This window comes from Globicephala melas, chromosome 19 (genome assembly GCF_963455315.2).
Source record: "Globicephala melas chromosome 19, mGloMel1.2, whole genome shotgun sequence".
NCBI lineage: Eukaryota > Metazoa > Chordata > Mammalia > Artiodactyla > Delphinidae > Globicephala > Globicephala melas.
The window spans coordinates 43,595,140-43,622,478 of NC_083332.1; the positions used below are offsets into that span (position 1 = coordinate 43,595,140).

The 27,339-nt window shown below is 59.2% G+C and overlaps 6 protein-coding genes across 19 annotated transcripts in view; 4 read left to right on the plus strand and 2 right to left on the minus strand.

The window, feature by feature from the left end:
• PHAF1 (phagophore assembly factor 1) overlaps positions 1-3,755 on the plus strand; it is a 28,258-nt gene extending 24,503 nt beyond the window's left edge. For both annotated transcript variants that reach the window (XM_030863715.2, XM_030863716.2), the window contains 5 exons: positions 279-322; positions 698-741; positions 894-952; positions 1,577-1,649; positions 2,292-3,755. In XM_030863715.2, coding sequence (XP_030719575.1) covers positions 279-322; positions 698-741; positions 894-952; positions 1,577-1,649; positions 2,292-2,378 — 307 coding nt within the window. In that variant the 3' untranslated portion in view covers positions 2,379-3,755. The remainder of the gene's footprint in view (positions 1-278; positions 323-697; positions 742-893; positions 953-1,576; positions 1,650-2,291) is intronic.
• Positions 3,356-6,302, minus strand: B3GNT9 (UDP-GlcNAc:betaGal beta-1,3-N-acetylglucosaminyltransferase 9). Its single transcript, XM_030863719.2, has 2 exons — positions 6,180-6,302; positions 3,356-5,842 (listed from the first exon to the last, which is right to left on the minus strand). Exon 2 carries the CDS (start codon positions 5,814-5,816, stop codon positions 4,608-4,610), a length of 1,209 nt encoding a protein of 402 aa, XP_030719579.1. The 5' UTR covers positions 5,817-5,842; positions 6,180-6,302; the 3' UTR covers positions 3,356-4,607.
• On the plus strand, positions 5,708-17,806 carry FBXL8 (F-box and leucine rich repeat protein 8). 2 transcript variants are annotated; one of them, XM_060289879.2, is made up of 8 exons: positions 5,708-6,480; positions 6,680-6,915; positions 7,047-7,164; positions 7,620-7,724; positions 9,340-10,136; positions 12,343-13,771; positions 15,306-15,482; positions 16,214-17,806. In XM_060289879.2, exons 6-8 carry the CDS (start codon positions 13,464-13,466, stop codon positions 17,184-17,186), a joined length of 1,458 nt encoding a protein of 485 aa, XP_060145862.1. In that variant the 5' UTR covers positions 5,708-6,480; positions 6,680-6,915; positions 7,047-7,164; positions 7,620-7,724; positions 9,340-10,136; positions 12,343-13,463; the 3' UTR covers positions 17,187-17,806. The 2 variants fall into 2 exon arrangements, with proteins under 2 accessions (XP_060145862.1, XP_060145861.1); XM_060289878.2 differs by lacking the exon at positions 7,047-7,164 and having other exon boundaries at positions 5,708-6,915.
• Positions 8,310-17,218, minus strand: TRADD (TNFRSF1A associated via death domain). Of its 4 annotated transcripts, XM_060289880.2 has the most exons (6): positions 16,251-17,218; positions 13,756-14,099; positions 10,948-11,106; positions 9,777-10,054; positions 9,495-9,699; positions 8,312-9,356 (listed from the first exon to the last, which is right to left on the minus strand). In XM_060289880.2, exons 3-6 carry the CDS (start codon positions 11,096-11,098, stop codon positions 9,046-9,048), a joined length of 945 nt encoding a protein of 314 aa, XP_060145863.1. In that variant the 5' UTR covers positions 11,099-11,106; positions 13,756-14,099; positions 16,251-17,218; the 3' UTR covers positions 8,312-9,045. The 4 variants fall into 4 exon arrangements, with proteins under 4 accessions (XP_060145865.1, XP_060145863.1, XP_030719580.2 ...); XM_030863720.3 differs by lacking the exon at positions 16,251-17,218 and having other exon boundaries at positions 13,756-14,802; XM_030863721.3 differs by lacking the exons at positions 13,756-14,099; positions 16,251-17,218 and adding an exon at positions 13,553-13,614 and having other exon boundaries at positions 8,313-9,356.
• Positions 17,807-17,987: 181 nt separating the features above from the next.
• On the plus strand, positions 17,988-22,895 carry HSF4 (heat shock transcription factor 4). 4 transcript variants are annotated; one of them, XM_030863728.2, is made up of 13 exons: positions 17,988-18,257; positions 18,890-18,998; positions 19,088-19,215; positions 19,307-19,431; positions 19,698-19,773; positions 19,916-19,980; positions 20,506-20,602; positions 20,826-20,979; positions 21,205-21,328; positions 21,839-21,944; positions 22,043-22,108; positions 22,236-22,305; positions 22,580-22,895. In XM_030863728.2, the coding sequence occupies exons 1-13, from the start codon at positions 18,135-18,137 to the stop codon at positions 22,729-22,731; spliced, it is 1,395 nt and encodes a 464-aa protein (XP_030719588.2). In that variant the 5' UTR covers positions 17,988-18,134; the 3' UTR covers positions 22,732-22,895. The 4 variants fall into 4 exon arrangements, with proteins under 4 accessions (XP_030719588.2, XP_030719587.2, XP_060145860.1 ...); XM_030863727.2 differs by having other exon boundaries at positions 20,852-20,979; positions 21,101-21,328; XM_060289877.1 differs by lacking the exon at positions 21,205-21,328 and having other exon boundaries at positions 20,852-20,979.
• Positions 22,896-22,935: 40 nt separating this feature from the next.
• On the plus strand, positions 22,936-26,957 carry NOL3 (nucleolar protein 3). Of its 6 annotated transcripts, XM_060289883.2 has the most exons (6): positions 22,936-23,165; positions 23,412-23,630; positions 24,058-24,172; positions 25,940-26,242; positions 26,393-26,716; positions 26,811-26,957. In XM_060289883.2, exons 4-6 carry the CDS (start codon positions 25,948-25,950, stop codon positions 26,816-26,818), a joined length of 627 nt encoding a protein of 208 aa, XP_060145866.1. In that variant the 5' UTR covers positions 22,936-23,165; positions 23,412-23,630; positions 24,058-24,172; positions 25,940-25,947; the 3' UTR covers positions 26,819-26,957. The 6 variants fall into 6 exon arrangements, with proteins under 6 accessions (XP_060145866.1, XP_060145867.1, XP_030719586.2 ...); XM_030863726.2 differs by lacking the exon at positions 24,058-24,172 and having other exon boundaries at positions 22,940-23,165; XM_070044394.1 differs by lacking the exons at positions 22,936-23,165; positions 23,412-23,630 and adding an exon at positions 23,641-23,896.
• The last annotated feature ends 382 nt before the right edge of the window (positions 26,958-27,339 follow it).

A 27,339-nucleotide genomic window follows, 5' to 3' on the forward strand; every position in this document is an offset into this window, starting at 1 on the left:
TCCATTTATGCCCATTTTACAAATAGGGAAATAGATTCAGAAAGCTTGGCCTCTTATCTGAGGTGATAGGGTCTTCAGAGCCCCCAAGCTGTGCCCTTTTTGGTTTGACTCCAGTGCCCAGATCTGGCCTCTCCCAGGGAACACTGTGTCAGGCCCAGAGCCAGGGCTTTGGGCAAGTGTGCTTGATCCTGTTTTTCCTGGGGTGCAGAGTTGAGATGTGGGGGTGGTCAAGGCCTCCCAAGGGGTTCAGCCTTTACCCATCTGCCTTCTTTCTCTAGTTATCACCGCTGTGAGTTCAAGATCCCACTAACCGTAAAGAGAGGTGAGTAGTCAGTGTCCTCAGGGTAAGGAAAGGATTTTAGAATCAATCTCTCATGATGAGAAGAGATTGATCCACGCAGAGAGGGTGGCAGTGGTTGGGTTTGTGGCGTCTTTGCCCACCTGCTCCTGCCCATAGCCTCAGCTCCTCTGGGTTGGGCTCTGTGTTCTGGGGGCCACAGTGTTCTTCGTCTGTAGTCTCCTGGAGGCCCTCAAGGTCTTATCCTGTGACCATGGGATTGCTGGTTTCCAAACTTCAATCCCAGTGCATAGGGTGGCTAGGGCTGGGGTCACAGGTGGGCTGAGACATCTACCTGAGCAGGTGTGGAACTGAATCCGGGCCAGGCCAGATACCAACCACCCTGTGTTGTCTTTTCAGAAAACACAGATGGTCAGACAGAAACATGCACGACCTACAGCAAGGTAAGCTCCTATTTTCCCACCTGATGCAGTCTGAAAATGAGGTAGGCATGAGTCTGCCAGCAGTCTGGGTTCCCATGTCCTTTGGGCCAGCCATTTGTCACGGGTAGGGTCGGGTCCCTGCTAATCCCCTGTCACCCGCATCCCTCTTACAGTGGGACAACATCCAGGACCTCCTGGGCCACCCTGTGGAGAAGCCTGTTGTCCTGCACAGGTGAGTGGGAGGTTGCTGCCTCTGATCACCCCATCCGGGTCCTCACAGCCCAGAAGGCCCAGGGAGCCCTAGCAGTGGGTATGGCTTAATGACAGAAACGGCAAACTTCTGATGTTGCCACAAACATGCTTCCTGCTGCAACCCTGCGTGTTAGGACTAGGCCAGCTGTTCTGCATGTTTACTCACACCAGAGAGGCTGCCCCTTGGGATAGCTCCCCCCTCTCCCACCTATCTCCAGGTATGGGAACCTTTTTGCCTCTAGTTATTCAGAAAGGGAGGCAGTTTTGACTAGCTGTCCTGGGCCCCCTTTTCCCTATCAAAGCTGCAACCTGCTTTAGTTCACAGCCCAATACCTGGTTGCATCCTGCCTGACGTTCCCTCTCCCTCCTGACTTTGCACCACTCCAGTCCAACTGCATGTTAACTTTCTGTGCCAGCTGGACTATGTAAGATTTGGTGCTTGAATGAGGCCCATCACTATGCCTAGGACCTCAAGGGCCTGTGTGGGAAACACTCACAGCCATGAGGGACCACTGGCTAATAGCCCCCATCCCAAAAGGAACTGGATGCCCTGCCTGGCCTTGGCCTCTGTCTGCCCCTCTAACTGTGGCTTCCCCGGCCTCAGGTCCTCCTCCCCAAACAACACCAACCCATTTGGCTCCACGTTCTGCTTTGGTCTTCAGCGGATGATCTTTGAGGTAAGCCCTGGGGGTTGAGTGGCCGGTGGTCATGGCGAGGACAGGCAAGTGATTGAGAGGGAGATTGGGGAGGGCCTGAGGGCCCTGCTGGGCAGGTTAATCCAACAAGATGAGAGGAAATGGGGATACCACATTTATATTTGAAAATGTGAGTACAATAGGAAAGGTAACCACAGAGCAAGTGGGGCTCAGTCCGGGTGTGTTGGGGGCCTTTAAATGCCATGTGAATGAACGTGCTGTGGGATGAGTGGCTATAGAGGCCCCACTGGCTTGGGAGAAGAATGGGCTGCCCCTGTTTTCCCATCTGGATGCCATACCTTCAGCAGACCTCTAGCAGTTCCAGAAGGACTGGACAAATGGGTGTGGTGAAGTTTATGTATCCCAGAGAAACAGGCAGACACAGGAGCAGAGATGACCCCCTTAGCATGAGTTGGGGGGTGTTGAGGGGTCAGTCCAGCCCCGTGTGCAGGTGGGTTGCACACACAACCTCCAGCCCCTGTGCACAGGAGCTGCCTCAAGTCCCTTCTCTTCAGTCACAGCACAGGACTGATGCCACTGCCGGTTTTTGTGGGTCTGATTGCCTGCTCTGCTTACATCCCTTCAACTCCTCCCCCTTGATTCGCTGTCCTCTTCTCATAACAGGTCATGCAGAACAACCACATTGCCTCAGTGACCCTTTATGGCCCCCCCAGGCCTGGTGCCCACCTGAGAACCGCGGAACTCCCCTAGGAACATCACCACCCATGCCCCTCTGCCCCATGGAACTGTGTATCGCATCCTGTTCAGCAGGCCACCCTGTGGGTTTTCTTGGACACTTTGCCAGTGTGGAAGGGCTGTTGTGATATTTTGAGGTGGGGCTCAGGCTGGGTGCTCTACCATGGGGTGAGAGGCCCAAATATTCTTCTGTGCGATCTCAGCCTGCTGGTGCCAACAGGGGACACAGACTGCAAAGAGAAGCACAAACTCTGAGCCTTGATACCTGGACCCAGGAGCTCTCGACTAACGTGTAAGGAGACAGGGTTCTATCTCCCCTGTCCCTGACACATTGGGAAAACTTGGGGCTCTTTCTCTGGCTGAGGACACAGGCACCCAGACAAGGACAGGGTCCTGCCTTTGGCCCAACATTGCCACATGACCCTTAAGGCAAGCAGGTAGCATGTCCGTAGTACTTGGTTGCAACTTTTGCACTACATCCACTTTAGTTACTTGATGAGCTGGCTGTGGCCAAGGTGGCCCACTTGCCCTTCCCTGTTTCTTTCTTGCACGTGCTCCCTGCCAGGCCCAGTAGGCACACCCAACTGGTTGAAACACAACTTTCTACCATCAAGGTACGTGCCCAGGCCTGGTTCCCACCCCTCTGGGAGCCAGCCTTCAAGGCCGCCTGTTCCCCTACTCTGCCCCAACCTGGCTGGCAGGGCTGCATGTTTCCATCCTGTTTGCCTCTTTGTTTTAATGCCAAAGTTTTAGCCAAAGACATCTTCCTTCTTTTTTTGTGTTTCAGCATTCTGTTCTGCACTGTGGGCTTGGCCCCCCTGCCTCAGCTCTGGGCAGTGTCCCCTGGCCGGGCCCATTCGCGGCTCAAGGCCCCTGGGGCTCATGGAGGGCTGGGCTGCTCAGTCTCTTCATGGGACTTGCTAAGGAAAGTAGCATATGTGCTTTAAAAATATTAATCCTTTTGAAAAGAATTGAGAAGAGAAATGTATAATTTTATCCCATTTTTAATATTTTGGTCTAGCAACTTGTGATACATAGATGACAATTTTGTGAGTTTTTCAAATGTGTGTACAGATTTTTGTAAATATGACTCTTTTGTAATTAACTCATGTACAGCCTCATCCTGTATAGTTTAACAATGAATGTGCAGGGGACCTGCCCTGGGCGCCTGTGTGGTGCCTGGGCCTACAGCCAGGCTTGTGTGGCGTTCCCATGACTTTGTGACTGGTGTCTTCCCGTGTGGACTGTGGCCTGGCCAGAGACTCTCACACATCCCACTGTGGGGCAGCCAGGACTGTTCCCATCTTCCTAGCATGGGGGAACCTTCCTCATGCCCTGCCCATACCCCTCCTCCAATAAAGACCTATGCCCTCCACGACAGCTCCCCATGTGCTGTTGCTGGGATGTTTATACTAAAATGAGCGTGGAGGCGTTGATTTTTTTGAGAAAGGGGGTGGTTGAAGAATATGGGGAAACTTACAGCTGGAGGAGTCCTCTTAGAAAAAGGTTCCTTGGCTCCTCTGAAGGGGGTAGCACAGGCTCCAGTGAGAGAATGGCACAGTTGTGTGGGTGTAGGTGGGTAGCTGGATATGGGGGAAGACTAGGTAGGACAATGTGCTCAGTCCCTGTGTGTCTCCATCCCTAATGTTCCAGCTAGCCCAGGGCTCAGGAGGGCTTGGCCCCAGGAAAGCAGATCTAAAGACCTAGACGTGGCTAAGAATGCAGTTTGAAGGGGCAAATAGGAAGCAAAACGCCTACTTTCAGATTGAGTTGTGGCAGAATGGCTGCCGGTTCCATGAGGACTGAGGCCAGGCCCCTACCCATCCCTGTGGGGTCCAGCGAGAAAGATCTGCATTTGTTGGCCTCACTCTAGGGGTTCCAAACTAAGAAGTATGGTCAGATTCCATGAGCCTCTGCCACCCCCACCCCCACCCACATCCCTACTAGGAGGACCAAGCACGTTCACCTGCTTGGCAAAGAGCCTGGTTCTCCACCACCTCAGCCCTGGCTGTCTCAAAGGGCCACCATTAGATTGGTTCCAGATCACCTCCCAATAGGGTGTGTCAGCAGGAACCAACCTCAATCTTCACTCCCTGGGACCTTCTGGAGGAAGACACCTGGATGCCCCTTTCTGGGGAAGAACCACATACACAGCACTAATCCGCCTGGGAAACCTACCCTTCAAGCTACCTCCCACTTACCTCCTGGGTCTGAATGAGGGGGGCTTAGAGCTGTGACAGGTGGCTAGGGGCCCCACTGGAAGGGACCCGCAGCGACAGGCCATGGACGCGCACAGGCTGGCCCGTGTGGCCGGTGTAGCAAGTGCCACATAAGCCATATGTCAGCAGCCGAGAGCCCGTGCACTACAACCAGCTCGCGGTAAAAGCAGGGGTCGAAGGTGCGGAGGTGCGGAGCGGCTGAAGGTCGAGGGATGCCAAAGGTGCGGAAAGCAGGGTGAGGCTCAGGCGTGAGACGCAGGCGCTGTAGACACATGCCCAAAAAGACGTCGTCAATGGGGAAAAGCTCAACCTGCGCGCAGGCACCGGCCAGGCGGCGCAGCGTGGCCCCCGAGAGAACGAAGCCGCCACCGCCTGCGTAGGCCGGGTAGGCAGGCAGGCCGTACACAGCCTCAGGGATGTAGTACTTGCTGGCCCGCACGCGGATTGGCCGCGCCTGCACTATCACGTCACCTGCAAGCAGGTCCTGCTCCGGGTCCCTTGGTGCCAGGAACTCCAGCAGGTTTCCCACGTGCACAAACACGTCGGCGTCGCCCTTAAAGACGAAGCGCACGTCGGGGCAGTAGGCGGAGGCCCAGGCCAGAAAATGGATCTCCTTGAGCGTTAGGTTGAAGAAAGTGTCGTCGAAGGCCCAGAGCAGGATGTCCGCGTACGCACGGCTCTCAGCACGCAGCAGGGCGCTCCAGTGCGTTCGAGTGCCCGCCCCCTCCGCGTCTGCCCCGTCTGTGCCCGCGCCCCGGGGCACGCCCAGCAAAAACACCCGGCGCACTAGCGCCCCCTGCACGCGACCCTCAGCCCCCCACGTCTGGCGCACTGCTTGGCGCCGCTCGAAGTCCGCAGCCACCGACTTGACGGCGATGAGCAGGTCGGGTCCGCCGGGGGGTGCGCCATTTCCTCGGCACTTGTGCGGCTGGTTAATGAGGAGAGGGAAGCGCCGCTGGTCCTTGGCTCGAAGATAGCGGCCAAAGTCAAAAGGTCCCGTGGGCGTGGGCGGCTCCGGCGTATCCTCTTCGTAGGCCGGCGGGGCTGCGCCCGCGTCCGGCGCCTGAAATACACGGAGCCCCGGGGTGGGCCCCGGCGCCGCCCTCCCTTGAGCTCGCGGCGCGTTCGTCGTCGGGGCCGCGCCATCGCGCTGCGCATAGAGCAGGAGGCCGAGGGCGGCGCCGAGGAGCAGCGTGAGCGACGCTTCTCCGCGTAGGCGCAGCCTCCGCCTCATGTCCGTCTGGCAGGCGCCCGCGGCCCCTGCGGAGAGACTCAGTCAGGGGCTCAAGACAAGGAAGCCAGCAGCCGGCAGGGGCTCCGGCCCCGCCCTCCCCGGGGGTAGGGCGCGGGAGGCCACACGCCTGGGGTCTCCAGCTGCCGGCTGTTCATCCCCCTCCGTTGTCCTCCTACTTTGGGCCCTGACCCCCCACCGGGATGGGCACCCTGAAAGGGCAAGAAGTTCCTCCTAATAGCCGACTCCCACCCTCTCAGCTCCGGCCTAGCACGGTGCCCCAGAGCCAGATCAGGGAGACGCGGAGCCTCGGCCCCACCCTCTTCCCGCGTTGAGGCTGAATCCCTTCTACTCATCCCTACCCACCACGGAGGTCCTTGGGATCCTGATACACGTTCGGCCCTTGGGAGCGGCGTGGCCCCGGATGCCGGGGCCTCCGGGGCTCAGCGCGGGGTCCCAAGGGCGGCCATGGACGGGGCCTGGGCCAAATGCAACGTTGGCAGGAAGGGGGGCCGGGGCCGCTGCCACGTGACCCTACAGCTGTGTGCGCCCGGACATCTGGAGCTCAGTCAGCTCCGCCCTGGCGCTGCCGGAGCGCTGTCTCCGAGTGGAGACTAATCTCTGAGAGGGATCCTCACGGTCAGCTCTCTCTGGGAAGCTCAAAGAGGTGAGTTCTGGTCTCCGTGCAGACTCAGACTTCCCAATTCTGCCTTTCCGGGGGACGGGAAGAAGCACTAACCTTTCTGGTTAGTTTCCCTACCCCTGCCTCTCCGGAGCAGAAAGGGCCTGGGCTGGGCAGGAGCCCCAGCGCAGGAGGGCTTGGCATCGACCCCTCCCAGGCCATCCTTGGAAGTGCCTCTCCTCAGCTTTCCAGGAGCCCTGGTTCTGCAAGACAGCGTCCAAAAAGTGCCCCGGATACATGGCTGCCTCCTTTCTCCTGGCTCTGCCATGCCCGCCAGCAGACACACCACGCACACAAGGACCAACAAAACTGCGTGTGCAATTCTCACAACCCTGGCAGCAGCTGTCATTGATTATGCCCAGATGGGGACGCTGCCCCTCAGGGAGTTAAGTGACTTGCCCAGGATCGTACAGGCAGAAGGTAAGAGCACTGTCCCAGATCTTCTGGAATTCAGTCCAAGACTCTTTCCTCTGTCCTCCCTTGCCCCTCTCCCTATCCATCCACTTGGATGCAGGAGAGGGGGGCCAACCCTGTCTGCTTTAACTTCACAGGTGAGCACTTCAGTCTGTCTCTCCAGAGGCAGTTCTGAGTTCTTTAGTCCCTAGTGCCCCAGGCCATCATCACCTCCTGCAGGAAGAAATAACCAAGCCTGGGCCCACTGCAGGCCAGGTAGGGCTGGCAGGGATTGGTTTAGCTTGGGGGACTCCTGAAGTAGACCAGTGAGCAAAGGGTTTGATGTGGACACAGGCGGGCAGAGAGGCGCTCTGGAGATTGGGGCCCAGGCCTTGCCCAGCTCTGGCTGCCACCTCTCTCTTCCTGGAACTCAGAGCCTCCAGGTCCCAGCCATGCAGTGGGGCCTGGAGTAGACAACACCCACCCCACCCCGCCCCGCCCCACCCAAGAGTTTATGAGGGCAGACTGTGAGAACCAGCACTGCTACCCAGTGCCATCCTCTTTCCAGTGGCTGTGACTGCGCCTTCTGACTTCTTCCCACCAATATTCTCCCTTACAAAATAAACCCTCTGACCTGAGCCTCACTCTCCCGGTCACAGACTTCTCAGGAGTCCTCTACTCCGGCTGTCTCTGCTGCCTCACCTCCCATCTCTCCTGTGTTCTGGTTTCAGGCTGTCCACACCATGTCCCAGAAACAGCCCCCACCTAGTAACCTTTTCCCCGACTCCAGTGGACACTCCGCAGCTTTGACAGATTTGCAGCCTCCATCACAGCAGGTGGGTATTCCCCTGGCTTCCAAATCTGGTTTTCCTCCTTCCAATTTGGGTTGCTCTTTTTTCTGGTTGGTGACCTTCAGGACCTCCCCCTGGGCCACCCCACCCACTCCCACCTGTACATTTCTGAATCCTGGGCTTCGACACTCTCCTGAACTCAAAACTATAGATCCAGCTATCCTTGGACTCTCTCCCTGGATGTTCTACAGGAACATCATGCCCAACTTGTCCCAAACAGAGCAAGCACTTCACCTCCCCCAGGGCCCCTATCTCAGCAGGCAGCTCCACCTTCCCTCCAACTGGCAAAGGCAGAAACTCTGGAGTCCTCTCCCACCTCCCTCATTCAGTGTCACCAGGCCTGTTGTCCTTTGTCCTAACTCAATGTTCATCCCTTCCCTCCATCTCTGCTGCTAACTGCCCCAGCCTGGGGCACTGTCTTTTCTCTCTCTCTGCATCCTCACCAGCCTCCCAGCCTTAACTGCCAAAACCTTTTAAAGGCCTCTCACTAGCCTCCAGATAAAATCCAAACTCTGTAAATTGGCTTACCTGACCCCATGCTCTCTGCCTCCCCCACTCACCAATGGGTCTCTGCAAATCCACCCACCCCTAGATCCAGCCACTCTAAACCTTCTGTTCTAAATCCCTTCCTCTCACCTTCCTCAAGACCTCACCTGAGGCTGACCATGCCCAGAATATTGCCCTTCTCTCATTCCACCACCCACAACATTCACAGTCATTTCTCTCCCAGGAAGCCTAACCCCTAACCTGGGTTAGGCCCCTGCTCAGTTGCTCCCACAACTCCTTGTATTTTTCACATCAAAAAACTGGTAGTATTTTATTACTGTTTCTTAATATTCAGAGTCTCAGACTGAGTGTGAACTGGGGACAGGCAGGATTCGTGTGTTTTGTTCACCACGGTATTTGCAGCACCCAGGATGATGCCTAGGATACAGCAGGTCCTTAATGAATTATACTGAATTAATGAATAGTAATGAATTGTTCTATGAATGAAGAGGTAAGGTCTGGCTGAAAGCCCCTCTTCTGCGGTGGGAAAAGGTGAGGTCGACCTTTTGCAGCAGGTCACCCATACGCTCTGTCTCTATCCTAGTATCTAGAACAGAACCCCCAGTGGCACCCCAGCAGACACTGTGGGTGCTTGTCTGACTCCTGGAGAGGGCAGCCATATCTGGTTGTAAGTATGGCGTCAGAGTCCCGTGGGTGGACAGGAGGTCAGCAGTAGCATTAGAAGGGACCCTACAGTCACCCAGGTGCTCCAAACCCTGGCTGGGCAACTGGCCGACTGCCCCTTTCTCTGGTACCCAGGCTAGGCCAGGCCGCCATGGGGATTTGCGAGGCCCAGCAAGTCCTCTGCCAGGCTGGTGAGTTCGTTCTCCTCGAGCGCCTCCACCAGGCGCTGCAGCGTGGCGCGGCGGCCCTCGGCCTGCACGAAGCGCCGCAGCAGCTGGAAGGCCTGCTCATACAGCCCTTCACGCTCGTATTCATAGGCCAGTGAGTCAAGCGCCGGGTCCCGCAATGCACGACAGCCGCGCTGCAAGGAGCGCCCCACCTTGCGCCACTTGAGGCCCACTGAGCGCGCGAACGTCTGTTGGTCCTGCAGGCTCAGCGGCCGGTTCACTGCAGGGGAAGTGGGAAGCGGAGTGAGCTCGGGACACCCTTCCATTTCCTCCCCGCGACTATCCCGCGCAGACCTCACCCCTCCCCAAACTCCATCCTCCCGAGGATGCTGCCTCTGCTTCTCTCCGGGAGTCTCACCTACGGGCTGACCATGGAACAGAAAAGTCTGGCCAGACGGCGGCGGCGGCGGCGGCGGTGGCTTCTCCTCCGACGGAGAGGGTGCCAGAGACTGCGAGGGGGCCGGAGCGCCCTCCACGTCGCTCCCTTGGCCCCCCGAGCCGCACGTCAGATTCCTGAGCGCATCCTCCAACTCTGTTAGTTCCTCATCCCGGAGCCGGTCGGGCTAGGGAGGGGAGTGCGGCGTCGGTGGGGGTCTTAGCCGCGAATCCCCACCCCACCCTGGCCCCAGCCCGGCCGCACCTTCTGGGCGAAGATGCAATTCAAACAGCGCTCCTCGTCGGTCAGCAAGGCATCTAGCTGCTCCGCGCCGGCGCGCAGCTCCAGTTGCAGCGACACGGAGTGCAGGGTCAGCTCCGCCGCCAAGCACCCTTGCAGCGCGGCGCGCAGTGCCCCCTCGCGGTAGGTGCGGAGGAAGCGGCCGCAGGCCTGGCGCCCGCTGAAACGCAACTGCACGATCAGCTGCGGATCGCTGCGGTGGATCTTGAGCATCTGCAGCACGTCAGGGCTCCCGCCACTCTCTGCGAAGGCAGGCAGTCAGGTGGCATGTGGTCCCCCTGCGGGGCCATTCTCCAAGAGGCCGGAGGACGGATGAAGCCCCAGGTAAGACGCCCTCCCCATCCCCAGACCTAGGGGCGCGGCTATACGCCAGAGCTCCCAGCTGGGAAGCAAATTGGGATGCAAACAGCAACAACCCAGAATAAAGGCCAGGACCTATCACAGGGAGCACCCTAGGATGGAGTGTGTGCTACTCTATCCCCAATCCTGAAGCCCCAAATGAGGGTGGGCAAAAAGGACATGCAAGAGACTTTGCAGGGTAGAAAGGGGCATTTGCCCTGGGCAGCCAAGCCCTCTGGGTAGGTGGCTGGCGGAACAGGGGGCGAGAGGTCTCAGGTTTTCGGCCTCCTAGTGTGGCTCCCCCCGCCCTGGAAGGAGAGAGGCTCTCGTCGCTCTGAGGCCGGAGCCGGATCCCCCTATTGGCTTCAACCTCCAGTGGCCTCTGCCCTGAGATGGGAAAAGGGGACCCGAAAGGTAGGTACTGGGGAGGGGGTCTTGGGCAAGGAGTGCTGCAGTGAGAGAGGAAAAGAAGAGAGAGGCGCGATTAGTAGACAGCAGTGAGCGGGCTGATCCGTGGAGTGGGGGGCATGGAGCAGGGGCACGTTAGTGCACACATAGATCATACAGAGACACAAGAGACACAAGTCTACACCCGAGGGCACACATGCATACACAGAGAAGACAGACCCTACACAACCAGGCGTCCTCCTCCTCCCTTCCCTAACGAATCTTTTCCTTAAAGTGGTGGTTAAGCGCAGGCCCACAGAGTTGAAGAGGTGAGGTCTCAGTCCCTGGCCCCGCCCACAAAAGGCCCCAGGCCGGCCTTTCCTCTCCAAGTGCCCGCCCACTCACGCACCTGCCAGGGCAGTCCGCAGAGCCCTGTACACCGCCACTTTCTGCTGCGGGTGAGCGTAGGCATCCGACAAGACCACCTCGTCCAGCGAGGACTCCACAAATAGGTAGGCACTGCCCACCCACTCCTCGAGCCCATTTGGCCCAGCCGCCATCTTGCCTCCTGGGGACAGAGATACGCATTCAGATCACCCCAACCCAGCTCTGGAGACAACTGTCCAGTCCCACGTGGCCGAGCTGTCCCCTCAGCTGACATCCAGCCGTCCCCACCCAGCTGGCATACTTATGAGGGTAAGTTCATCATCCCACAGGCAGCCCCTTGTGCTTCTGGCTCTGCACAGCCCAGCCCAAACCAGCCCAGCCCAGCCAAGGTTTTCAGTGAGGACTGTCTCTCCACTGTCTTCTCAGAGAAAGAGCCCAGGGTCACAGGGATGGAAGAGGAGAGGGACAATGTTGCAGCAGAAACAACAAGTTCTGCTCCCTCCTCAGGCCAGGGTGTCTCTCTCTCTTTTTTTTTTTTTTTTTTTTTTTTGCGGTACGCGGGCCTCTCACTGTTGTGGCCCCTCCCCTCGCGGAGCACAGGCTCCGGACGCGCAGGCCCAGCAGCCATGGCCCACGGGCCCAGCCGCTCTGCGGCATGCGGGATCCTCCCGAACCGGGGCACGAGCCCGCGTCCCCTGCATTGGCAGGCGGACCCCCAACCACTGCGCCACCAGGGAAGCCCGAGTGTCTCTCTTTTCAAAGCTGACTGGAGACATCCTTATCCTGGATGGTGCCCATGCCCCACAGCACAACCAGACCCATGTGCTGGTATGGTATGCCCTCAGCTTAAATTTGAGCTCCCAGGATCCCTGTGGGACCACAGCCCCCACTTAAATTTTCTGACCTGAATTCCTACTATATCTCCAGGCTTCACTTCAAAGGACACCTGTAGTTTGCGCCTGCCCAGATTCCCTCCCGCAATCCTGACTGACCTCTGGGGCCTTCCCTCTTCCCTTGTCTCAATCCACATGCCTGTTGGAAGGGCTAACTCCACTCCCTAGCTCCAGGCCTGGGCAAGTGAAACAGGCCTAGCCAATCTGCATATTCCATTCGCCTTCCTGAAATGATTTGTTCAGAGTTGGGCATAGGATTCAAGTTGGACCAATCAAAATCAACCTGCAAATTTGGCTGGATCAATAGGAAAGAGGCATAAGTTTCCCTTCCTATCTTGAAGCTGAGCGAGAAGGAAGGGTAGTTCTCCTCTGCCACTGCTTGGGAAGAGCCTGACTGAGAATGAAACTGGCGCAGGAGGCTACAGAGCCAAGAGATGAAGAAGTGCACTCCTAGCCACACTGTGTCCCATCTTGGACTTTTCCATTATGTGAACTAAATCATTTCTGTTTATTCTGTGTTTCAGATCTGCCCCCAGACCCTAACGTGAGAGCCAAAGCTGGGACAGTACCTGGGAAGGGGCGCTCCAGCATCACCCAGACCTGGCAAGAAAAATGATACTTGATAACCCTACCCTGCGTCTGAGCACAGGGATGTACCTTTTGAGCACCCCCCCCATAATCTTTTGGTAGAAGACATATTAATACTTGTGTGTTTACCCAAAACCATAGTCTGGAAATTAACAGGAAGTTACCATTGTTTACCTCTGTTGGGGAAGGGGGAGACTTGGTGTGATCTTTATTTTCACTGTATTTAGCAATATTCTACTTTATGTAAACCCCGTAGATGCAGTCCTGCCCGAAGGGGTGGGTAAGTAAGGGTGGTAGTCTCCCCAGCAGGCCTACCTGCGAGACATTGAAAACCTGGAGGAGGGGGGAAGCTCCCTCACACTCACTACGACTGGACAAATGGGAGAAGTCAAACAGAAGTCAAACAGGCCTGCCAGGCTAAAGGTCGAGAAGGACAGACAACCTTTGAGAAGCGGCCGGGGCCCTTGGCTCGTTTCGCGCCCTTGGGAACTCCTTTCTACGTGTCCTTCCAAAGAAGCCCCTCCTCGGGAAGCCCCGCGCCCCACCCACCCAGAGTCCGCCTCTCTGCGGGCGGGGCCGGGCTGGGTTCTAGGAACTCTTAGCTGGGTACCGACTCAAGAAAATGTGCCCCTATGACCGGGAGCCAGCCGGTGCAGCGTTCTATTAACACGGCCTAACAGTCCCCGGGTAGCCCCACCTCTGGCCGGGTGGACGGTGAAGGCCTGCTGGCGGGCGTGGCCCCTCAAGGACTGACAGGCTGAGAGTCCCAGCATCCTACTCAGCTGGGCCGCTCCCGAGCTCTCGAGGGGAGCTCCCCGGCCTCCCTCGTTCTGGAGTTCTGCTCTTGCTACTGGCCGGGGAGGGCAAAGGGTTTCTGCTCAAATATCTGTTCAGAAACAGCCCCACCCCGTCCTCTCACCCACAGGGTCCTGCCGCCCCTTGAAATCCCCTAACTGGGACAAGGAACTTTCGGGGACCAAGGTCCGTACCCTCTCTCCCTCCTCCCACGGAAACAGCCCAATAGGCCACCACCACCACCTGACCCGAGCAGCCGCGGATGACAACCGCGCCGCGCCCATGCTTCCGAGCCAGGATCCACCTCGGCTCCTGCCGGCACTGGGAAGCCCACCCACCCTCTGCACTAACCTGGCCGCCTCGGCTCGTCCCGGATTCCCACGCCCGCCCGGCTCCACTGGATTCGCGCTGCTTCCGGGTGTGCGCGGAGCGCAGGGGCGGCGCCCCAGTGCGAGCCGCCCCTTCTGTCCCGGCGTCCCGCCCCTCGGGCTCCCCGCGGTTCCTTCCCACCACTGTCCTCCGCCGCCAGTCCCCAGTCTCTGGGCAAAACCCACCTGGTCCGCTGAGCAGGTAAGAAACTGGCGCCTGAGGTTAAACAGCAGGGAGAACAGCCTGCGGCAAGGGACTTCGAGGACTTGTGGTTCTTACGAGGCCGGAGGGCCCCAGGGTGAGAGCTGCTCCTCTTCCTCCAGCGGGCAACGGATGGATCAACAAGGAGGTGCCCCTTGAGGACCAGACGTTTCTGGTGCCTTCTGTGTGGTAGAGCTCGAAGATCTCTGATCTCTGATACTCCCTGACACTCTGAACGGGGTGCCGGTGGGTCCCAAGTTCAGGCCTGGTGGAGGGTATCAGAAGCCCCAGGATACACGAGGCGCAAATTCCAGCAGGGACCGTTAGCCTAGAAAATAGAAAACTGGCCAGTGGCGTGAAACGTTGGGTACGAAAACCTTTAAGGACCTTAAACTAAAATTGGCAACTTCAAAGAGGACGCACATTTTCCAACAAAGACCGCGCTCTCTCTGAGGTGGGTCTGCCGAATTCCAGCTGAACCTAAGCCGCCCAACGGGAGCCTGGGCTGCTTGGGGTTCAGGATCGGAACTTGAACCCAGGGTTCCTCAGGTCCCAGAAACCCAAGGCTTTCTCCGCCCCGCCGGCCTTCTCTTGGAAGCTCTCGGGACACCTCCCCCTGCGAGGTGGACGAAAGAGCCTCCCTTCTCTGGGCGGATTCGGTTGTGCCCCACCCGCGTCCCTGCTTTCTGATTGGCTTGTGGTCTCTGCCAATTAAAAGTTTTCCCTAATGCTCCCGCCCTATTAACCCTATCGTTACTCTCTAGTGACTGGCGGGGGCTAGGTCCGGGTTTCTCAACTTGGGACCTGTAGAATCCACCGGCGCTTGTTGAAATTCAGATTCCTGGGCCCTACTCTTTTCGGAGAGCCTAACTTAGTAGGTGGGGCCGTGGAATCTGTAGTGTGAACAAGTGTCCAAGTGATTCTGATGCCCCGCACCCTTTGAGAATGCCTCATTTCAATGGTCCTCGGTGCTTGGGCTTAGTCCTCCCCTAGTACTCAGGGTCGAAATTGGGAGGCAAGCTGTTCAGTGACCCCTGTGAGACTAGTCTGGGCCCTCTGAGCTGGGGGGAGGACGTGGTTGTCTGGAGTCAGAGCCTGTGCATCCGCCTTCCAACTTGCTCAGAGAAAACTTTGGTAACTAGAAGAAAGATCCCATAGCATCATCCCAAATCCGGTATTCGGCTTTATCAACGTGGTGCACCGGTCGTGGTTGAGTTCTTTCTAATATAGCATAAAACGTGGATTTGCTCAACAAGTGAGAACGTAGTTTAAAGGAGAATCAGAGATCCTCGGCATCCAGGGCAGACTTCATGGGTCTGAGACCTGTGCACTGCACAGGGCCCCAGGCTTGGTTTAATAACTTGGTTAAATGCTCTGCTGTCACTGTCTTGAAACCCTTAATAATGTTTTGAACAAAGAGACCCACATTTTCATTTTGCACTGGGCTCTGCAAATTACATAGCAGCTCCTGGGCCACAAGCATTTCTACACGTAGGCTCCAGGTGTTTCCCTCAACACTTTGGCCTTCCTGCAGCGGAACCCCCACCCTGCTCCCGGCCATGGCGGAGCCTGGAGAACAACTGCCGGAGGAGGTACTGGCACTCATTTTCCGTCACCTGCCCCTGCGGGACCGCGCCGCTGCCGCGAGGGTTTGCAGAGCTTGGGCTGCCGCTGCCACCTGCAGCACTGTGTGGCACAACACGAACATCAGGTGAGCAGGCTCCTCCCCCTCCCGCCTTCTCCCTGGCTCGGTGGAGTCAGGGCTTGGGGAGATACAGTGACTCTCCCCATATTAAAAAGCGTAATCAGGACTTCCAGCGGTCCAGTGGTTGACTGGGCATTTCCAATTCAGGGGGCGTGAGTTCGATCCCTGGTCAGGGAACTAAGATTCCACATGCACGGGCCCCCCCCCAAAGTGTAATAATTTCTAACATTTATTGGCCACCAACTGTGTACCAACCATTGTTCTAAGTGCCTTACACATATTAATTGATTTAATCCTCACTAAAACTTTATGTGGTAGATAGGTGGTATTATTATCTCCGTTGCACAGATAGAAAATTGAGGCAGAGAGATTTAATCACTTCCTTACTCAGCTGAGAAGTAGCAGAGGCAAATGTGAACCTGGCAATCCAGAGGCCACGCCCCCCCTCCTTAAAGACCGCTGAGAAAGCCCTGTTCTTAAAATATCATTGGCTCTCCGTGGCAAGGTTTCAACCAGCGGCAGATGCATCTGAAGTCTTCTAAATGGATAGGATGGGAGTTCCCTTCTAGCATCACCTTGGAGCGACCAGGCATGGTCGGGACAGGGAGGTATGTGGGGAGGGGGCAGGAAGTGGGGATGGTAGCTGGAACCCAGGCTGAGGGGTGGGTTAGAGGCCTCTGTCCAGGTCGCGGGGACTCGGCCGGCTGATGCCTTTTCTCCACCACTCTACCCCCAAGTTGCGACTGTGAGCTAGAAGGCATGCAGCCGCAGTACCTGTCCGCTTGCCTGGACCACGTTCAGAATCTACGTCTGGAATTTGTGCCGTCCAGGGAGCCGAGCCGCCTGGCGGCCATAGAGTTGCTGACCGCACTGGCTGGCCGTAACCCCGAGCTGCGAGGCCTGTGCCTGGAGTGCCGCGGAGAAAAGCGGCTCTTCGACTCGGGTCGCGACGTCCTGGACGCCGTGCACGCCCTCTGTAGGGCCGCCCGCGCGCTGCGCCACCTCGACCTAAGGCGCTTGCCCTTCACACTGGACGACGCGCTGGTGCTGCAGGTGGCACACGGCTGCCCGGAGCTCTGCAGCCTTTTCCTGGATAACAGTACGCTGGTGGGCAGCGTGGGGCCAGGCTCCGTGCTGGAGCTACTAGAGGCCTGCCCCTGCCTGCGCGCCCTCGGCCTGCACCTGGCCAGCCTGTCGCGCACCGCGCTCGAGGCACTGGCGGCGCCAGACCGCGCACCTTTTGAGCTCCTGGCCCTGCGGTGCGCATGTCCCGAAGACGCACGCGCGTCGCCCCTGCCTAATGAAGCCTGGGCCGAGCTGAGCCGCCGCCACCCTGGACTGGCCGTAGAGCTGGAGCTGGAGCCGGCTCTGCCTGCCGAGAGCGTGACACGCGTCCTGCAGCCTGCTGTGCCCGTGGCTGCGCTGCGCCTCAGCCTCTCTGGGGACACCGTAGGCCCGGTGCGCTTCGCAGCGCGCCACTACGCCGCAACCTTGCGCGCGCTCGAGGTGCGCGCTGCCGCCTCTGCCGAGCTGGACGCCGCGCTGGAGGAGCTGGCAGAGCGCTGCGTGGGCCTGCGCGAAGTGCACTGCTTCTGCGTGGTGCGACCCTCCGTGCTGCATGCCTTCCGCACGCACTGCCCGCGCCTGCGCAGCTACACGCTCAAGCTGACGCGGGAGCCGCATCCCTGGCGGCCCACGCTTGTGGCGTGAGGCGACAAACCCTCTTTCCCCTCCCTGCGGACGTGTGGCCTCTGAGATGCTGCGTGGGTGTGCCCCGGGGCGCGTCAGCTGCTAGTCCGCTCCTTTAGGACTCTGTTGTCTCTTGTCCCTCTCGAGAATTGGGGGCTGTGGGATGGCGTCAGTACCAGCCCGGAGCAACCTGAGTCCACTCGTTGCTGTCAACATCTGCAGACACCCACTGTCCCCGCCATACGGGGATCACCCTCCTCCAACCCCAGTCCTCTGCAAACGTTGCTCGGCGGCCCCGGCGTGGGAGGAGGGAGGGCACTGGTTCAAAGCATGCCTCAGGGTTGAGTGTGAAATAAATCAAGCAGTATCTCTACGTCCTGTGAAAGGCCGGGTCCGCCCTGAAGGGTGAGGGAGGAGAACCAGCAGATGCCGGAGGAGGGGTCCGGGCAGGGGTGGGAGAGTTCGAGACCTCACGGTTTACTTCCACTGGTGCGGCTGCGGGGGTCAGTGTCGGGGCACTCGCATCTTCCGAATGACAACGCCCCAGGGTTCGGCGGGAGGGGGCCAGCTTCTCCTTCCCCCACCCTCCCGCTCTCAAGCTCGCTCCTTTCTGCCCCTCTAACCGAGGCTTCACTATGCCCACGCCATCGCCTTATAGGACTTTCCCAGCCCACACCACGCTGTGTACGCTGGATTCTCCCGAAGAACAAAGGAGGAAACAGCGGGCCTGGGAGAGGGGTGGGACTCGAACGCAGGTCTACCTCCCTACCGCACCCCGCCCCCACGCACATACTGCCAGTGCTGAGGCCGCGGTCAGAGCCCCGCCCCGCTGGTTCGCACGTGGCCCCCACCTGACCCGGCGCCGGGAGGCGGAGTAGGGCGGAGCGGGCGGCAAACGCAGCACTTTCCGCGGCTTTGACAAGCCAGCGGCGGCCGGGCCCAAGCGTTAAACGGGGCCGGGACTGCGCCATGCAGGAAGCGCCAGCCGCGCTGCCCACGGAGCCGGGCCCTAGTCCCGTGCCAGCCTTCCTTGGCAAGCTGTGGGCGCTGGTGGGCGACCCGGGCACCGACCACCTGATCCGCTGGAGCCCGGTGAGGGCTGGGGCCTTTCGACTTCCTCAGTGGTCCCCGGGATTCCTCCACGTCAGTGAACGTCCACGCTCACCCTGTCCCTGCCTGGGACGGGGCTGAGGGTCCCTTGATTCAGCCGTCCAGGGTATGCGACGGCTTGGAGGGGGTATTCGAGATGGAGGTGAGGCGACTTCCTCCGGGCAGAGGACAGGGTAGGAGACTTCTGGAGGAGACCTAGAACCCGAAGGATCTTCCAGGTCATTTAGTTCCCACCCTGCCCATCAGACAGATTGGAACACAGAGAGGCCAGGAGAAGGGAAGGGCTGGGCCTGGTTCTAGCTCAGAGTCACATCGCGGGTCTGGGAGCCGTCCGGGGCTGGAACCCAGGTTTGCCCTCTGCTCTTACTTTCAGAGAACCGAGTACGGAGTCTGGGTGGGCTGAGATAGAGATTGTGGTCGCCCCAGGCTAGGCCAGAGCTGGTTCTGGCCTGGCCTCGTCCCACGTCCCCACGAATGGTAGCCTCGGTCCCCAGAGTGAGTGCGAGTGTGTATGCGCGCGCGCCAGAGCGCTGGCTTCGCCGTGGGCGGGCACCGCTCACGGTGTCGTCTGGTCTCCGCCCGCACGGTGGGTGGGCGGGCGGCGTTCTCCACAGAGCGGGACCAGTTTCCTCGTCAGCGACCAGAGCCGCTTTGCCAAGGAAGTGCTGCCCCAGTACTTCAAGCACAGCAACATGGCGAGCTTTGTGCGGCAACTCAACATGTGTGAGTCCCTAGGGCCGGGCGGGACGCGGGCGTGGGTGACTTGGTGCGGGGGGGCGGGGCAATTTACGCCCCCACGTCCTACTCCCTAGACGGTTTTCGGAAGGTGGTGAGCATCGAGCAGGGTGGCCTGCTGAGGCCGGAACGGGACCACGTCGAGTTCCAGCACCCGAGCTTCGTGCGCGGCCGAGAGCAATTACTGGAACGCGTGCGGCGTAAGGTGGGGGCGGCCTGCAGGAACCAGCAAACCGGGGTGGAGGTGGGACAACTGTTTCCTGCGACTCTGACTTGAGGGTGCCTCCCACCTGCAGGTGCCTGCGCTGCGCGGCGACGACGGCCGCTGGCGCCCTGAGGACCTGGGCCGGCTTCTGGGCGAGGTGCAGGCTTTTCGGGGAGTGCAGGAGAGCACCGAGGCGCGGCTGCGGGAGCTCAGGCAGTGCGGGGGAGGGGGCGGAGGAGGATGGGGAGGGGGAAGGGAGGGTCTGGGCGAGGGGGCACTGGCTTCCAAGCGTTTCTAGGCAGCTCCTTCCTCTCTCATGCCTTGGCGCCTCCATCGAGACCAATGGGCCGAGCTGAGGAAGTCCGTTGTCTATGGACGGGTGATCATCCGAGTGGGCGCCGGTTCAGGCCTGCCATTCTGTGGGGGGTGGTGACCGGGCGAACTCTCAGATGCCTCAGCACCCCCCCACGCCTTTCCCCCAGGCAGAACGAGATCTTGTGGAGGGAGGTGGTGACGCTGCGGCAGAGCCACGGTCAGCAGCACCGGGTCATTGGCAAGGTGTTCCTCTCCCCCCACCCCACTTCTCTCTGTCACTCCTCAACGTACCACCCGCCCCCCAGTCCTGGAAGCCACCTGGAGTGCCTCGTTAGGGTGGGAGGCAAGGTCCAAAGTATGAGTTAACCCTTTGCTTTCTCTTCAGCTGATCCAGTGCCTCTTTGGGCCACTTCAGGCGGGGTCCAGCAGCGCAGGAACTAAGAGAAAGCTGTGAGTGAGAAACCCAGGGACGCCCCCACCCCTTCCAGGACCCTCACAGAAACCCAGGCAGGACTCCTTCTCCTCCAGAAGCCCCTTCACCTGGAATCCTCATTCTTTTCCCCTGCATTACAGTCTTCCTCACCCAATGGCCATCCCCCCAAGGGCCCCCTTCCAGGGCTTTCCCCCTCTACCCCCAACTCTACCACCAAAACCCCCACTCTCAGACCCCTCAGTTCCAGGACCTTAACCCCATATTTCCACCCCATCATCCCCTTACCCCTCACCCCAAAGCATCCCAACAGTAGAGGGTCTGGGTCTCAAACCACACTCCCTCCCTCCCTTCTCTGCCCCCAAAGGGCCCCCATCTCTGGGGGGAGCCCCTTCTGCCTCTAGCATGTGACTGATGCCCTGGCAACAGGCCTCAGCTCTGCTGACTTGGCTGCTGGGGCCTGTGGGAGGGAGGTGGTGCAGGCTGAGGGGCATGGGAGATGAACCTACCCAGCCCCCTGCCTGTGCCCTGGCCACCCTGCACAGGTCCCTGATGCTGGATGAGGGGTGCCCAACACCAGCCAAATTCAACGCCTGCCCCCTACCTGGTGCCCTCCTGCAGGACCCCTACTTTATCCAATCGGTAGGTTTTTGCTTCTCTCTTCCCTAGAGCACAGCTTGGTTTATGGAGAGCCTGTTCCCTTTCCACATTCCCCAAAAAGAAGAGAAGATGGAGGCCAGCTTTCCCTCCCACCAGACCCAGGCTCCCCAGCATGGGCCCAGCTTCCTCCCTCAAACCTTCCCCCTTAGATCTAGCCCATGTGGTACTGGCTGGGTTCTGGCTCACCCTGTGGCTTGAGGTGAAGGGCTGGGCCTCATCTTCTACTTACAGCCTCTCCCAGAGACCACCCTGGGCCTCAGCAGCCCTCACAGGGCCAGGGGCCCCATCATCTCTGACATTCCGGAAGACTCTCCATCCCCTGAAGGAACCAGGCTTTCTCCCTCCAGTGGTGGCAGGAGGTAAGAGGGACAGGGGCTGCCCTCTGGGGAGCCTGTGGCTGAGGGCCTGGCAGCCCAGATGGCTGTGGGGATGGGGGAGAGGGCAGTGCCAGGGTCTGGCTGAAGCTTTTCTCTGGTGCAGGGAGAAGGGCCTGGCACTGCTCAAAGAAGAGCCAGCCAGCCCAGGGGGGGAAGGCGAGGCCGGGCTGGCCCTGGCCCCAAACGAGTGTGACTTCTGCGTGACAGCACCCCCACCGCTGCCTGTGGCTGTGGTGCAGGCCATCCTGGAAGGGAAAGGGAGCCTTAGCCCCGAGGGGCCCAGGAGTGCCCAGCAGCCTGAACCAAGAGGCCCCAGGGAGGTTCCTGACAGGTGAGCAGAGAGACCATTTTTGACTGTAAGCCCTGTGGGCCACTTCTGCAGCTAGATCAGCACTAATTAGCCCCCAGACTTCCCAGCCTTCTCTGCCCCTTGGTGGCTGGCTGGTCGGTTGGGCACCACGGTCTCACCTGATTTCTCAGAGCTGCTCTAAGGAGTACCAGCTTCAGAGGCCCCTAGAAAGTGGAAACATGTCAGTGGTAGGGCTCAGGAATCTGCATTTTAAATGCAACCACTGGGGTGCTTGTAAAGATTGTAAAGTACGCAACAGTTTAAGAACCACTGATGTTGATAATTGCATAGGGAGGGGACACAACCCAAACCTCAGGCCAAAAGTAGGAGGCAGAGGCACTCTGTGTGCCCCTCTACGTGTGTGTGGGGGGATCGTCTTCCAGCATTTTCTATATGTTGTCAGATTTAGATCCTGATGTATTCAGGTTCCTTGGGAACCTAATGGGGGGTGGGGTTGGGCACTGCAGGCCAACGGCAGTTTTCTGTGCACAGGGGGCCTCTGGACCTGGAGAGAGGAGCCCGGAGCCCGGAGAGTCTGTTGCCTCCAATGCTGCTTCGGGCCCCCCCTGAAGGTGTGGAGCCTGCAGGGCCCCTAGATGTGAGTACACCTTCAGCAGGGCAGAGGCATGGGGCTTGGTGGGGTCCAGCTGCTTGTGCAGCCTGGGGAGGACACCACTGACCCAGAGCTCCCCCTAGGTGCTGGGCACCAGCCTCCAGGGGCGGGAGTGGACTCTCATGGACTTAGACATGGAGCTGTCCCTGGTAAGATGGGGGTGGGGAGGGCAGGGGGTTCAGAGTTGTTCGGCCAAGCCCTTTGGTCCACAGCTGTTCTCCCTCAGCCAAAGCCCCAGCTCCCTCCCCAGCTGCTTCCTGGGGTTCTCTCATGCAGTTGCAGCCCTTGGTTCCAGAAAAGGGTGAGACTGAGCTGGCGGTCAAGGGGTTAAATTCTCCAGGGCCAGGTAATAATTGTGGTGACTTAGGACCTGGGGGAGGCCCATAGGGGCCTGAGCTACCACGATTGCGTGGGCGGGGCAGTTGGTGTTTTGGAGGGAAATCCCCGGAGGCAGGCTGCTCTGCAGAGTACTGCTTAAGCTGCTTGAGCCGCTGGAAGAGAGTGGGGGGTTGAGAGTGGATGTTTCATCCTAACCGGAGGGCAAGGCGAGTGAAGCTCTCCTTCCCTGAAGAAAGGAGGCGACCGTTTCTCCCCGCTGAGCACAGCCCCACTCCTCCTAGGGAAGGACTCCATGCTGGGGACACCACTCCTGCTGGATGTCCAAGCCGCTTTGGGAGGCCCAGCCCTCAGCCTGCCGGGAGCTTTAACCATTTACAGCGCCCCTGAGAGCCGCGCCTCCTACCTGAGCCCAGGGGCCAACCCCTCCCCCTGAGAGCCCCCTCCACTCTGAAACCAGCCTGGCTGAGGGGTGGGCTGGCCGGCAGCACGCCCGGCTCGGCTTCCTTGAGCCCCTGCTGGAGGCTGAGTGAAGCCCCTCCTACCTTGGCAGCCCCTCTCCAATACCGAGCCCTGCATAAAACTGCGTTTTTTTCTGTGTTTCTGGTCTCTTTTCTCTACCGACCATGGAGCACAGAAGTCATGGGTGGGGGGCGACTTGGCATTCGTAGCAGCGTCCAGATCCTAGGGCTTTAATCGAGGAACCCTTGAAGGGTGGAGGTGCTTGGGAAGCCTGCCCCTAGTTCTCCTGCTTAGGCCCCATCCTCCGGGTCCGAATCCAGGGCTGGCGCGTGGCCACTGCGACCTCCGGGAAGCGGGGACTTTTGGGGTCACACCCAGCACCGCAGTGCATCCGTTCTGTGAGCCTGGGTAAGCAGGTCTCCTCTGAGCCTTGTCTGTGACAGGCAAAGATGGGTGTAAAACGCCTGGGAATTGCCGGGGTACTTGGGGCCGCGGGCTTAACTGTCCCCTCCCTGACTCATCCGGCGCGCCCGGGGTGAAGAGGGAAAGCAGACTACGTGTACGAGCCCAGGCGGTACGCGGCCTCTACGGTCTGCCTCCCCGCGTCCCGGGAAGAATGGCCCCCTTTCCCCACCCCCTCCGTGTTCCCGGCAGCCCTGGCCGGCCCGCCCCCGCCGCAGCTGCTGCTTCCATCTCCACCGCGCCCGGCCCTTTCTGCCTCGTCATCTCCTCCCCAGCCAAGGCTCGACCAGTGAGTGGGGCCGCCGGGAGCGCACGGACCGGGAGCTCCCCAGACCCCCGGCTGCGGTAGGGAAGAGAAACTGAGTTTGGGCAAAATCCGCGCCCCACCAAAACCAGCCGCACCCGAAGGAGGTCTGTGAGCCCCGCCCCTCGGCAGGACTCTAGCTCTGGGGCTGGGTGGAGGGGAGTTAAGGGTTCGCACGTGCGCAAAGGCTCCCGCAGTTTTCCACCACCTTCGCTCCCTAGCAAAAGGACGCGCGGGGAGCGAGGTGGGGAGGGCGACAGAGACCCCGTCCACGCCTCGTAACTGGAGCTGCCTGGTGCTCCGGGAAGGATCTGGGCTGTGAGCACTGAAGGAGATAACTTCGGTATTCACTTCCTAAGCATTGAGTTTCAGGGTGAGGACCCGTACCAGCTGGTGTCTCTGCACCCCAGACAGGACAGAGGACGGGACTCGGGGTAACGGAAGGAGGAGGCTAACATGAAAAGAACTTGGGGAGGCGTGAGAGAGAAGGAGGGGCCGGTCTAATCTTCCTCCTCCCTCTCTGCACCTGTACAGAGTGGATTCTGTCCTCCCTCCCTTTCTGCACTCGATTTGGGGGACAGGCTTTGGAAGCCTCAAGTGAAGAGGGTAGAGGAGCCACAGTACGCAGTGCAGTGATGTCAGCCTAGTGGTGAGGCTGTATGTTGTTCACTGGGGTACAGAGGAGAAGGAACCAGTCTGCTTGTGGGACACTCAGGCATTGGGGTGGATGAGGGGACATTTGAGTCTTGGAGGATGGATCCACAGCATGGAGGGAGGAAAGGGCATTCCAGGCCTAGGCAACAGCATCTGTGAAGTTTGGGAAGTGCCAGTACTGAGTGGTGGAGGGAAGTGGGGGAAAGCCTGGCTGTCCAGGGGGTGGGAAGTGAACAGATAGTCTGGATTCTCTCTGATAAGCTGTGGGGGTGTGGGGGACAGGTAGTTACGGCTGACATTTTGCTTGGCAGGAGACCTTGTAGTTCAGGCTGGAGCAAGTCAGATTCCACTTCTGCCACTCGATCTCTCTGTGCCTGTCCCCTTATCTGTAAAATGGGGACAAAAGCCCTACCCCAGAGAGTTGTCAAAGTCACTGTTCTGTGGGGGTGATGGGATAGGAGTGAGCGGTACTCAGAGAGACTGTTACAGGAGATGAGGTGACCATGGAGGGGTTGAGGGAGATGCTGATATCTCACTGAGAAGTGGAGGAGCAGCATTTGTCCCTGATGGGACATGAAGGGAGAGAGAGGGGTAAAGGGTAGTCCTGGTCTCTGCTCATGGCCTGGGGGAAGGGCTGACACTTCAGTATGGCTAGGAGGGGTGAAATGACCAGGGAGGCATAGCATGACACCAGGTAGTGAGACCTGGGAAGCAGGATGGGGGCTAGGACCAAATGCTAGACCTAGAACCAGGTAAGGAGGTAAAGGAGGGACCCCAAAGGGAGGACGAGATCCAGGAGGGTGTTTTGTGGACAAAGCCAAGGCCAGGGGAGATGGGCTGAGAGGGGGAGTGGTCCAGGGCCTGACCTAATTGCCCTTAATGCCAGGGGCCTTGCTGCCTGGGTCAGGCCACCCAAGAGGAGATGGGCCATTGTCCTTGGTTGTCAATAAATGAACAAAGCAGATTAATGTCTGCCTAACACCTGCTGTTTGGAAGAGACAGCCTCTCAAAATGGGAGGATCTATGGAGGAAAACAGTGAAAATTCAATGTTTGCTGGTAGCTTTTGTGAGTTGGGCCCTGGGTACTTAAAGATGATGGCTGTAAATCATTCCCAGGGCAGCAGGGAGACAGTTTGGTCTCAGGTGATGTCCGGAGATCTTGGTCAGAGCTAAGACTCAAGAGAATTCAGGTATCCCTGCTCAGGTATTAGAACCAGGAGAGACCATGAGACCACTTTGGGGTTACAACATGGTGGTGGCATTGGTGAGGTGGTGCAGGGGCAGGGCCTGTCCTGGAAGGATGGACCTCAGGATAAGGGGCCTGGACTTCCTCCGGGGGGTGAGAGAAGCAGCGGAGGCTCTTAGCACTTCAGGATCTGGGAGTGGGGGGATTCGGGGCTCTGCAGGGTCTAGGATGGAAGTGAAAGGCTAGACTAAGTAAGTGGTGAGGTTGACAGAAATATTGGACAGACTGGGAAGAACTTGACTGCAAGCTGGGTGTGGGGGTATCAGGATCAGTTGTAGGTCTTTCTGCCTGTTAAGTTGGGGAAGCAGGTTGGGAAAGAGAAGTTAGTTTGGATAAACTGGGTCTGAATGGATCGCAGGATCTGCAGGTGGCAGGGGCTCAGGAGGGAGGACATGCTTGGGGAGAGCCGTCAGAGTAGAGACCCCAGTCACGGGTGTTCACTGGGGCCCTGGGAGAGAGGTCAAGGTCAGGGGAGCTCCGGCCCCCACTACCTCTCTCCCCCCACCTCCCATGCAGCCCCCACCATGGGCAACACGCAGGAGAGGCCATCAGAGACGATCGATCGCGAGCGGAAACGCCTGGTAGAGACGCTGCAGTCGGACTCGGGGCTGCTGCTGGATGCGCTGCTGGCACGGGGCGTGCTCACCGGGCCCGAATACGAGGCGTTGGACGCGCTGCCTGATGCCGAGCGCAGGGTACGCCGCCTGCTGCTGCTGGTGCAAAGCAAGGGCGAAGCCGCCTGCCAGGAGCTGCTGAGCTGCGCCCAGCGAACCGTGCGCGCGCCCGACCCCGCCTGGGACTGGCAGCACGTGGGCACGGGTGAGAGCGCGCGCGAGGGCGGGGCCTAGGTCAGAGGAGGGGGCGTGGCGTGGGAGCAAGGAGTTGAGGTCTTCCCCAAAGACCCGCACGTGTGCAGGGGAAACCTCAGAGGGGTAAAATGAATCTGAGGCACTCCCACCTCCGCCGTAGGCTACCGAGAACGAAGCTACGACCCTCCATGCCCAGGCCACTGGACTCCTGAGGCAGCTGGCTCAGGGACCGCATGCCCCTGGCTGCCCAGAGCTTCAGATTGCGATGAGGCGCGGGGTCCTGAGGACTCCGAGGCAGCGCAATCCGGAACCCTCGAGGAAACTGAGCCAGAGCTGGAAGCTGAGACCTCTGAAGGGGCTGAGCCGGAGTTGGAACCCCAAATGGATCCTGAACCAGAGCCAGGGACGGAAGCAGAGCCCGACCTGGAGCCGGAGCCCGACCTGGAGCCGGAGCCCGACCTAGAGGCTGGGGACGAATCTGAAGGTGTGAGGCCGACCAAACCTGGTGGGAGGGCGTGGCCTGGGGGGCGGAGGGGGGGGGTCCACCTGACTGACCACACCCCTTCCGTCATCTCTAGATTCCTGAAAGCCTTAAAGCTGACAGGCCGCTCCTCGCCCTAGCAGGATGGGATCTAGGATCCTGCCCTGCCGGGGTCAGATGCCACGAAGCCTCCCTCTGTCCCAGTACCACTGAAAGTGAATAAACTCTGGAGGGTCAGCTTGGACTCTGTGATTCTGGCTCTTTGCCCAGGAACTAGGGTGTGGATTTGTACCTCTAAGTCCCAATGACCTGGGCAGCCCTGTGCCCACGGCCCAGTCCTCAACCCCTTTCCATCCTCAATAGCCCAAGCTGTACCCCTGGAGAGTCCCCAGTGGGACAAGGGCCAGACCCTTGGGCCCTGCTCCACAGCCCTTTTATCCTCGTGAACCATTTGGGGACATGTGTAGTCACCAGCCCCACCTCATGAAAGCCCCTAGGCCTGGCACAAAGAGCCAGGAAAAGGGTACTTCTTTCCACTTAGAGAAGGCTAGAGCTCACCACCTTGGGAAGTGAGACTAGAAAGAGAAAGGGATCTCAAGTAGGCAGAGCCCACACTGTTCATTGTA

Excerpts from the sequence above, each read along its gene's own strand:
- TRADD (XM_060289880.2), bottom strand. The coding sequence starts at position 11,098 with ATGGCGGCTGGGCCAAATGGGCTCGAGGAGTGGGTGGGCAGTGCCTAC. Across the intron at positions 9,700-9,776 it reads ATTGCATCTTCGCCCAGAAG|CCCGACCGGCTCCGGGATGA; the intron begins GTGCGGCCGGGC and ends TCCCCTCCCTAG. Across the intron at positions 9,357-9,494 it reads GTTCCATGGTCAGCCCGTAG|TGAACCGGCCGCTGAGCCTG; the intron begins GTGAGACTCCCG and ends CTTCCCCTGCAG.
- FBXL8 (XM_060289878.2), top strand. The coding sequence starts at position 13,464 with ATGACAACCGCGCCGCGCCCATGCTTCCGAGCCAGGATCCACCTCGGC. Across the intron at positions 13,772-15,305 it reads CCACCTGGTCCGCTGAGCAG|CGGAACCCCCACCCTGCTCC; the intron begins GTAAGAAACTGG and ends GCCTTCCTGCAG. Across the intron at positions 15,483-16,213 it reads TGGCACAACACGAACATCAG|TTGCGACTGTGAGCTAGAAG; the intron begins GTGAGCAGGCTC and ends TCTACCCCCAAG.
- B3GNT9 (XM_030863719.2), bottom strand. The coding sequence starts at position 5,816 with ATGAGGCGGAGGCTGCGCCTACGCGGAGAAGCGTCGCTCACGCTGCTC.
- HSF4 (XM_030863727.2), top strand. The coding sequence starts at position 18,135 with ATGCAGGAAGCGCCAGCCGCGCTGCCCACGGAGCCGGGCCCTAGTCCC. Across the intron at positions 20,603-20,851 it reads ACCCCTACTTTATCCAATCG|CCTCTCCCAGAGACCACCCT; the intron begins GTAGGTTTTTGC and ends TTCTACTTACAG. Across the intron at positions 21,945-22,042 it reads AGCCTGCAGGGCCCCTAGAT|GTGCTGGGCACCAGCCTCCA; the intron begins GTGAGTACACCT and ends AGCTCCCCCTAG.
- NOL3 (XM_060289883.2), top strand. The coding sequence starts at position 25,948 with ATGGGCAACACGCAGGAGAGGCCATCAGAGACGATCGATCGCGAGCGG. Across the intron at positions 26,243-26,392 it reads CTGGCAGCACGTGGGCACGG|GCTACCGAGAACGAAGCTAC; the intron begins GTGAGAGCGCGC and ends CCTCCGCCGTAG.